Source organism: Synchiropus splendidus, chromosome 19, assembly GCF_027744825.2.
Source record: "Synchiropus splendidus isolate RoL2022-P1 chromosome 19, RoL_Sspl_1.0, whole genome shotgun sequence".
Lineage (NCBI taxonomy): Eukaryota > Metazoa > Chordata > Actinopteri > Syngnathiformes > Callionymidae > Synchiropus > Synchiropus splendidus.
Genome location: NC_071352.1, coordinates 11,766,030 through 11,776,447, shown reverse-complemented (window position 1 = coordinate 11,776,447; position 10,418 = coordinate 11,766,030). Strand labels below are relative to the sequence as shown.

Below are 10,418 nucleotides of genomic sequence, written 5' to 3'. Positions count from 1 at the left end.
GTTTTGATCAAGGGAAGACTGACAACACAGGAAAGGATTCAACCAGTTGCTCTCCAACAACTGTTCTGAGCTTAGCGCCCCCTGCTGGACAGAGAGAGAAAGTAGCCCTTGTCTCATCGGCAATGGCAGATGGGTGAGGTTTTTGGGGTAGAAAACTGGGTGAGAGATTCTGCTCTGGATTTTATTTTATCCCAACATAGCCATAATGGGATATTCTACCTGAGCAAAGGGGCCTTAGGAATAAGACCATAATTGAACCTGACCACTGAAGCGATAATGCATGAGATTATTAGAATAGAATACAAGGATCCCCATTTCTTCACATATGAACCTTTCATATGCCTGTGAATGGTCATGAAATTTCATTCAACTACCTTCATTTATGCTTCCATGGGCTTCCAGGAGAGCCCTACACCGAGGTGTGGTGAGACTGACAGAGGAGTCAGTTCACATGTCCAGGCCCAGAAGCAGGTAGTGAGATAGACTCTCATCTCTGGCTTAAAGTATTAGCCGCAGATTTTTGTTTCTACCCAAAATAAAAGCCAGGCTACAGCATCTGCACATCGTGATCCTCGAACTGAATGATGGAATTCTCAGTGCTCCTGACACGCCTTCACTCTTCTCCTGGTATCACTGGTGAAGCAGTCCTCATCACAGTGACAGCTCTTTTCTTAGCTTCTTCTGTCAGCGACGGCGTGAAGTTTCAAAAAGAATACGACACTATTCTACAGCTCGCCGCCATCCATCAGCGAGTTCCGCCAGTTCTGGCGGAACCATCTGCCGGCTGACAGGTGAAATTTCTGGCCAAGGCGGCTGAAGTTGGCAAACAAGCAACCAGCCTGTCACCAAATGTTAAATATGAGACAGCGATAATCACAGAGGAACGGAGGAGGGAAGGAGTTTGCCAAGATCTCGACTTATCCCAGCTTGGGAAAAAAAAAAAAAGCAGTAGCACGGGGGAAGATAAAAGCGGTGTGCGGGGATGAGAGATGTTTTGAGGAATTATGGGAGCAGAGGGAGTTTGGCTGAGGCCGGAATTAGTGCCACCTGGTAAGCTGCATGTGCACCGAAGCAGAATGAGATCAATCTGTCGGCTGCACACGCGGATATTGTCCCCGAACAAGATAAACATGGTCGATGGTGACCAGCTGATCCTGGAGCTCTAGGGGTCACAGGGTCTTACATTATTATGAGTGACTTGACGGCAGTGGAAGCTTTTGTAGAATCGGAAATGAAAACCCAAAATAAATCAACTTTTTGAGCAAAGATTTTCATCCATTCCACCCACTATCGCACTAAGATCAGATCGAGACTGTCGGGGATCAATTCCAAGACAGGGTCAACACTACAAACATTTTTTAAGTGAAAGACTACAGCCTGAGACCAAGGTCAAACTGGCATAGCGTGAAACAGAACTGCAAATTTAGGGGTCTAAAACCAACATCAGGACTGCATTGTTTGTTGTCAAAACTAAGCTAGGACCAAAGATTGTTGTTACTGGGACGCCATTCAGACCTATAGCAGACCTGGAACACATCCATAGGGTTACAGACAAACTTACCAAGACGTTTAGAGGCTGCAACCACTTAAAAACTGCAGATAATAGAGGCAAGATTTTGGAGTTTGGAATGCTGTCATAGGCCAAGACCAGTTCTAGGCTTTGACCCAGACATGAGAGATAAGACCAGGATGACAGTAAGCTTAAGAAGGTCTGGATTTTAGGGTTTTAAGTGTCCTGAGTAAGAACCAAACTCAACAGGTGTCACAGCTTTGACAATAATTTTAGCAGTTTACACCAAAATGTATTCAGATTTTAAGGCAACCCAAAACTGAATAAATCACCAAACACCAATGCTTTGCATTTAAATGAAAATATAAACAAAGTTTTGGGCTCAGTATTTCACCGCCAGTTCGCGATAAAGCACAGCGCTGAAAGTCCCACCTGCCTCCCATTAGCCTTGTCAGCGAGCATCACCAAAATACTGACTATGAAATCCTGCTGTCACAATCCCAAAACCCTCAGTTCTCTACGATCATATTTCATCACATGTAAAAATCTCAGTGGAAATCATTTCACACATCTGACGGTTTGCAAAACTGCTACTGCAGCAGATTGAAAATAATTGAATAAAAAAGGAAATAAATGCATTTCCTGTACACATTCTTGGTTGTTCATTTCAGAGCAAAAATATAAAAAGTACCGCAAAGAAGTTGTGCAGCAGTGAAGCCATACAAGTGTGTCTTATCACTTTGAAGCGAGCCTGCTTCCAATAAATCTGAAGCTTCAATGAAATACTGAATGAATGAACCTAAGCAACCGAGCATCTTCCAAGCTCATGTACTGTCTGCATCCTCTCCTTAATATTGGTAGAAACTTGATCTTTTCTTTCTCAGTATACATGAGGTTGCGTTGCGTTGTGGACCAATCTTCATGTTCATATGGGGAAACATAAACAAGACTGCACGAGTAAAGACGGTCAGTAACCATCAATGTTGCTGTAACAGGTTTTATGCTTGAGATGGTGACATGGAAGTGGAATACTTGGTTTCTCATCCCCACAAAAAGACAGGACAGATTGACCCTGACATGTCCTCAAAAGTGGTACACTCATGAGTGGGATTGACTTGCTACATCGACCAACCATGTCAGAAATGAAAAACAGCAGCAAAGGTTTGTGCACCAATATTGAAGCTAGTTGACTTGTATGTCACTTGCAAGTCCAATGCAAGTTGTGATTTCCATTTGCTACAGGAGACAGATTGAACTCTTCTGACAGGTAATGTAATACATTCATGTTTTAATGAGATCCATGTGAGGCCAGTCGGAGTTCAGACAAAGTTAAAATGACTATTTTTCACTGACACGCCGAGCTAATTGTCAGGAGACACTGTCTTGCTCCAACCAGAATCCATCATTTATAAACGTGTCTCATCTGATAAGGATGACTCAAGAAGATAAAAGATATAATCACCCATCCTCCTCCTAAATAAAACACAAGTGTGGAGGCTTCTGCACTTCATAATAAATGATTCCAGGGTGATGAGACGTGAGAAAATGGTTCTGGCGTCTCTGTCCCTGCTTGGTGGAAGACGCCCGCCGAGTCGGCGTCACATGTGCACATCGTATGAGACTTGGTTTTAGCGCCCGGGTTGTCCGTCACACGACGCTGACTCACCTGTCTCACCTCTGTTTTGAGATAGTGACACGCGCAAATATATCAAACAGCACGTGGATTATAAAGAGATTTAAGGATTAGAGATGAGGCAAAGCAAAATTAGCCCACAGAGCTTTTCTTAAATAAACATTCTGAGCAGCAGCAGAGGAGCCTGGGATTGTTTATCCAGCTGGACGCGGAGGAGATTGCACATCTTTACATAACAGTGCCAGGAGGAGAGGCCACTTTTGGAGACTTTTTGTTGATGTCAGCGAGGGGGGGAGAACCTCACCTTCAGTACGGTGATGTTCCAGGCGTAGCTCTCCATGGCCTTCTGGAGCTTGCGACCTTTCAGACCTTCCTTTGCGCCGATTCGATGCAGGTCCTCGTGGAAATCCAGACCTGGACAGGAACACAAGTATAGCTGACACAAATCCAACCATCTCATGATGCATCTTATCACTAAGTCACAACTAAGATATTAGTGAGTATAAGTTGTAGGTCGACTTGAGCATAAAAGGAGGTCAGAACACATCCAGCGATGAATGGATATGAAACCTCAGCTACATTAGAGAGGGCTAAAACACCACATGAAGTTGATCTGAAGCCAGTGGAATTGAAGATATTGGCAGCAACCTTTCATGTCCAGCGAAATGCACTGGTTAGAATCTGGCCTGACTAAATCTCTCACTGACACCGCTGACCTATAGCCACACGGCCTTTCACTGGCCACGTTACTACAGCTGTTTACCGTGTAATGTCGACTGAAAAACAGACTTCCGCTGAAGGTCTTCTTTTAACAGACACATTTTCTCTCATAATACACTCTGAATCACACTTGCATAACAGAAGACACTATAAAAAGTCCTCACTTGACTTGAATCCTCACAAACAGGTGTGAGTGAATACACAGAAATATGAAGATTATTGAGTTTTCGCGGTTCAATCGTGTTTTCTTTACATCACTCTCTGGGGAAGAGCATCAGTCCACTGCTGGGTTGTACATTGTAATAGACGTGCTGTTGCAGACACGTTCTTGTCACAGATTATGATCAGAAATGCACCATGAAATGGTGACACAAGAAATAAATAGTAATAATAAAAAAAGCGATGTCTGGGTTAGACTGCAATGATGGACTCCAGTTATGACCTTCATGAGGTGCAGTCGCCAACTTTCTTATCTAGACTCTCTGTTATTTGCTGACTTTGATATCGACAATGTTGAGAACTCATCTACTGAAACTTTCTTGTAAACAAATAAACGTTTAGGGGAGGTGGAAACCTTTTTATAATGGATCAAGTAACCTGTGAAAACATATAAGCCTCAAGTACTGGTATGACAAGATTTCAGTTTTCTCACTGCACAACTGGAAAGAGTGGTGACTAAAGATCTGTGTTGACGCTTGAGTTTTACGTCTGTTGTGGCATTTGTGTCCACAAGAGGGCACTGTAGAGCACTGAATGTGCTCAGAACCTCAGTCAGTTCACATAGTTCTGTGGCTTTGCCACACCACTTACCACTGTCCAAATACTTGACAGTGTAATAGAGTAAATCCTCAGTGGAGTCAATCCAACAAGCATGAGAAACTCTGCCCTCTGCAATTTCCTCAACAGGGGAAGAAAAAAAAAGATTTGATGACCACACAAGAAAGAAATTTAGTGAACAATTGAAACATTACATGAATGATGTGCTCATGATTTTGGAACTGAGAGTATAAAATGACTACACTCGCACCTCCACTGGTCACCAGAGTGGCGCAAGAGCATCCACTGCCACTGGAACTCAAGTCGATGCCACCATCAATTTAAAGTCAAGCATCAGAAACACATCTTACTTACAAATGTCACTTTCAAATTCTTCTTCTGCCTTTTGTACCTCTTGACATGAAAACCAAAAATATTTGGTTTTATAGTGCAATTGAAGATGTTAGTGTTGAGCTTCCAAACACGTTGTGTTTCATGAATAAAGATGGGGTGTTTAAAAATAAAAATACAAGTGTATAAATGATGAATAAAGACTTGTGCGTGTGCAACAACAGTCCAATCCTCCACGATCTATGCAGGTGCACGTATCCACCTCCTCCTGTGAATCATGCGCTGAAATTAGATCAGTGTAGCGTTCAAGATCTACCACCATAAGTTGAGTCACATGCCGAAAACACAGCTGGCACTGAAACCAAGAGAGCAGAGGAGACATGAAATAGTTCAGCAGACTTAGTGAAACGTGTTTCCAATGCTATGTTTTACTTGCTAAATGTGGTTTGTTCATGTCAGTTGCGAATGAGCTTCACTGCTGTAGCTGGACTGTATCTGTGCCGTACTTGTTTGATGTCCAATTTCAATGTACACATTACGGCCAGGACTTTCACAACAGCAGGACGGCATTAGACCAGCAAGCTAGCTTTTGACCCTGACCCCTCAGATGACTTAACTGTGTGACTCAGGCTCATTTTAGTAGGAATAGAAACGCTTTATTGCGATTAATAAACAGTACACGTGTAGTGTAAATGTAGCACTCGTGAATCTCAGCATTAATCTCTGTTCTCCGAGTGGCGTGTGTGTGTAAACAAACAACGTTACACCTGATTGGATATTGTAGATCTGGCGTATTTTACGAGCCTGACAGTACGGAACGTAAAGCAGGCCCATTGGGCCGCAGGAAGGAACAGGCATGGAGCTGAACAAAAGATAAAATTAGCTGCAGGCAGCTTGCCGCAACGGCGCCTCTTGGAGCGTTTAATTTCCCAATTATTAGGCAATGCGAATCCCCACAACAGCCACTGTTCCTAACTGTCACTTAAGCTGTGAAATGTGAGTTGATAAGCAAAGCGTGAGCCCCACGGCACACTCGCAGACGGCGTGGTACGCTTCGCTTCTCAAGGAAAAAGAGAGTCGGAGAACTCCAAAGCACAGAAGGAAAGTTTCCAGTTGTCATCTGCAACATTTACTGCAGTAGCACATCGATCGCTGCCCATGCAGATGAGCAGAAGAGGCTCGGCACGAGGAGGAAAAACGGTGCGCGAACTCAAGACAGCAACAAAAGAGATCTTCAATCTTCTGAGTTTTGCACCAGATGATGGCAATTCTAACGTTCATGAGACGTTTTTTTCTGGGTTTTATAATGGATCAAGTTACCTAAGCCTCAAGTACTAGTATGACAAGCTTTAGATTTTCTCACCGCACAACTGGAAAGAGTGGTGACTAAAGAAAAACGGTGTGGAACTCAAGAAAGCAACAAAAGAGTCTTCTGAGTTTTGCACCAGATGATGGCAATTCTAACGTTCATGAGACGTTTTTTTTCTGGTTCAAAACAACACTCCATGGTGAATTACGGTCTGAAGGGATTGGCCGAACTTGAGCGGACCAAAACAACCTCCACGGAATCACAACCTTTCCACCACAGCATTACAAAGTGATAACAATAGAACTTCACCAGTATAGTTCCTTTCAGAACCCCGTGTAGAGACGAAACATCCAAAGAATGTGGTTGAATTTAATATCAAAAAACCTTCATCTATTGAGGATCCAGCAGCTGTGTTCTTTTTTACAATCTAAAGCTGCTTGTTGGTTTTGTATTGACAGCAGTCCTGACTCGAACCTGTCAAAGTTCAACACCTAAATCAGCTTACGGATATAAATGCCCCCCCACACGCTAAAAATATATTAAAAAAAAACAAAAAAATATGAGAGTAAACAGCAATATAAAAGCTTGAAGCACTGGGGTGAGGATTTGACAAGGAGATTATGGATATTCAGGCAGAAACTTGTCTGCATTTGCACTGCAACACACACAGATGGGCGCATCTGGAGGTGCCAAAGTGTTTATCATCTGGCCTTCTGTTACGGGCGCGTGTGATGGTGGGCCTTAAACCGCACCCCGGGGGATCATCCACCACCTCTCAATCCTCATCAACACGTTAGCTTCACTGCCCAAATTAAACTGATTAGCTGCAATAATGACAGGGTATAATCCCAGTTTAGGAACAGGGGAGAAGGGCTGCTGGAAGCGGCTCCAGCTATGCAGAGTTTTCTCAGATATTTCACTGGTGTTCCTGCTCAGGATGGAGCTGGTGAAGGTGAGCGAGGGTTTGTCACTGCAAATGGCTGAGGAGCCCAGTTCTAACATAGTTATAAAGGCAAAGGATGTTTTACATACATAGACCGATTTTAACAAAATATTGGGGGGAAAAAAACGTCCCAGCCTGGATCTAAAATAATGTAACTCCTTTGTATCGCTTGTGATAAAGTGCAACAGTGAAAGACAATTTTCAAAACCAATTTTCCCAAAGCTGCAATTCAACCTGCGCGTGTCATGGTGGACTTCATACTTCAGAAAGTTCAGTTCAGTTCAGCAAGCCTCCGACATACAGTTAAATCCAGAGTGGTTCCTTTAGGTTTGAATTTCTCCATTCTTTGGTTAAAAAGAACTTCGCTGCCAGAATGCATTGAAGTGAGGGTCACTGCATGAGTTCTTCTTCTAATAGAAAACCTGTATCATCACGGTGCCCTCAGAGCTCATACTTTGAAAGGGAATAAATCGAAAGTGTCCTTGGCGTCTCCATCATTGCAGTGACGCCTCCACTGAGCTCAGCATAAAACATTTTGTCGGAAACAAACGTCATCCGTGCAGACGTCAGAGGAAAGCCTGAAAATATTTGTCTTGGTCAACAACTTAGAAGGTCGAACAATACACACCTCCAGAGAACAGAACAGCGAGAAGCCAAATATATAACATTTACAACTTGAAAAGTGTGGCGAGCATCCAGTGCTATCCCCACATTCGTGAAGTCACTTCACAGTTCTGTAAGTTTCATGGCCCGTGATACTTGGGCCCAAGAGGAAATACTCTCTTAGGGTTATGAAGGTATATGTGACTCAGACCAGCCACTCTCTGCTCCTCACACAGCCATTACATTAAAATGAAAATTGCAAACAAAAGATTCAGTTTCATTCGTCGAATGCACATTCAGTCACTGAACTGTCATGTAAACAATCACTAAGCTCCGGATGAAACATTCAGCAACTGTCTCACAATATGCAGTTTCTTGTTGGGAGCGATGCAGCGCTATTGTTGTCAATGTCTTTTTCAGAGGAGCACATTCATCTAATTCAAAGAAGATGGCAAGATAAAGCATAGAGAGGGGAACTGACTTGTACGGGTTGCAATTGTCTCTAAAGACATTCAGCTGGAGCTTATTGTAAATGTGTGAAGGCGGTGACTACTTGAGAAGAGCCTGATACGCCACCAAAACCTGTTAACTACATGTATATCATGATAATGCTGAACAAAAATGTACGTTCTCCAACAAAAACAAACCATATGTTACAAGGAAATATATATAACCAGTCTATGCTTGAGTCCACGCTTGAGTCTACGCTCAAAAATACAACATCATCTGGTTGTTTCTCAAAAAAAATCCATCTTTCTCGAAACCTTTTTTTTTCAGCCTGACTTTGCAACAGATTTTTCAAATAAATTCAGTGTAAGTTGCGATCATTTATGGGCCTGACGGGAAAAACATGACAGGAAATGAGGGCTTTTGGAAATTAGCTTGACAAAAATATGACTGGAACACAAACATGTTCAATAAAAATGATGATAAAATGAGCACATCTTTATTTATCATGATGTTGAGTGCGTAGTTTACTGTGTTCACCGGTTGTTTTGTTACGGAGCTCCTCTCAAGGAGACTGACGGATGTCAGGATGGGCGGAGTCTGAGAGCTAAAGATATGTTCCACAGGGTCGGGATGTAGAGTGTCAGAAATAGCATGGAGAGAGGTGGATCTTGCTGTCGGCCATCTTTGTTTATGTCCGACCCATGTAGTGTTCGGGTGACAGTGTACTGCCCTAGTGAGCTCTGCTTTTTTGTTCCGTGCATTACACATTTAAATCATCGGAATTATGAATCGATTCAGAATCGCTCATGTCCGAATCACGAGCCTTGGACGCAATATTTGTGGGCAAATCGTTACACATGACTTCATCTCAACAAGGTGGGAGTGATTATGATGACTCACGCCGCACAGAGGGAAGTGAAGTGATTTGAATTTGCGCCAGTAGTTGCTATCGCAACATCGTGTTTTCCTGGAGGGACCCGTTTCTAATCTAGTCCTTAGTCGGTGTTTGCTCATTCTTGTTCTCTCCAGCTTCTCCTCCAACGCTTACTAAATATCACTATGTCATCAGCAAACATCATGGTCCAGGGGGACTCCTCCCCTCAGTCAGAACAAACCACAAAGGAGCTGATCCCTGACGTAGTCCCACTCTAGCCTTGAAGCCCTCCGCCACTCTTACAGCCACACCACCAATGTCCTTATAAACATGCTGCGCAACCCTCAGTTACTTCTTTGATACTCCTGACTTTGTCACACCCGAACATTACCAAGTAACGTACTTGGACTGTGATCATAGTTTTAACAAATGTGAGATGATACCTGTGAAAATGTTTTAGTATTGAGGGGAAACATGTCCCTAACCCCACCGTCTCTCACAAGACAAGTACCAAAATAAACATAAATATTTCTCTTTGTTTACTTGCGAACTGCAGGAAATATTTTACGATGTGTCTCACGTGATCCCAAGGAAACACTTAATTCCATCAAGTTAGATTGATCTCATCTCTGCCCATTATTCAGCAGCCATCACTTAAGTCACTGCATCCACTTCAGAAGGGACTTCTTGCGATCTCTGTCTAGACTTGGTTCCAAATCGTCTGAAGACCCTGTTTGTTCCTGATTTAAAATCAATACGGCAGGTCACGTCCCCTTTTATTGACTGACATGACTGGATTAACCAAGTTTCCTCCCAATAGCTGTAATGTAGTTATGTTGCTACATGCCATTTCAGGCCAACCCTGCAAATCTGGAGGTGCACTCTATCACAATACATAGGAAAATGGGCCGACAAAAAGACAAAGAGCAGATAAACAAGCAACGAGATTGAGAGGACAAAGAGTTGGCCGAGCGGATGAGCACAACATGAGTTCAACCGCACACAATATACAACACAACTGAAGTTATTTAAATAAGATTAGGTTAGGAAATAATAGCGCGCCTGCAAAGGTTGCCAATAGATTTGTTCTCCAGCCAGGATCACAAAGGCCAAAGCAGAGCATTGTGTTTGGCGGAGCAGCTGGATTTATTCTTTAAAAGAAAGGGAGTCCGTTTTAAAAGCCACCAGTCGCTAAACGGAATTTAATTAAATTAGCTCTTTGACTCAGTTGAGGCCCAAAGCAGATGTTTGAAAACACCAATGAGATTA

At 43.0% G+C, this 10,418-nt stretch overlaps 1 protein-coding gene across 1 annotated transcript in view; it reads right to left on the bottom strand.

Annotated features, from left to right (window-relative positions):
* plcl5 (phospholipase C like 5) overlaps window positions 1–10,418 on the bottom strand; it is a 71,794-nt gene that overhangs the window by 3,607 nt on the left and 57,769 nt on the right. Inside the window, exon 5 of the mRNA XM_053850674.1 lies at window positions 3,448–3,557. Within this exon, the coding sequence (XP_053706649.1) occupies window positions 3,448–3,557 (110 nt within the window). The remainder of the gene's footprint in view (window positions 1–3,447; window positions 3,558–10,418) is intronic.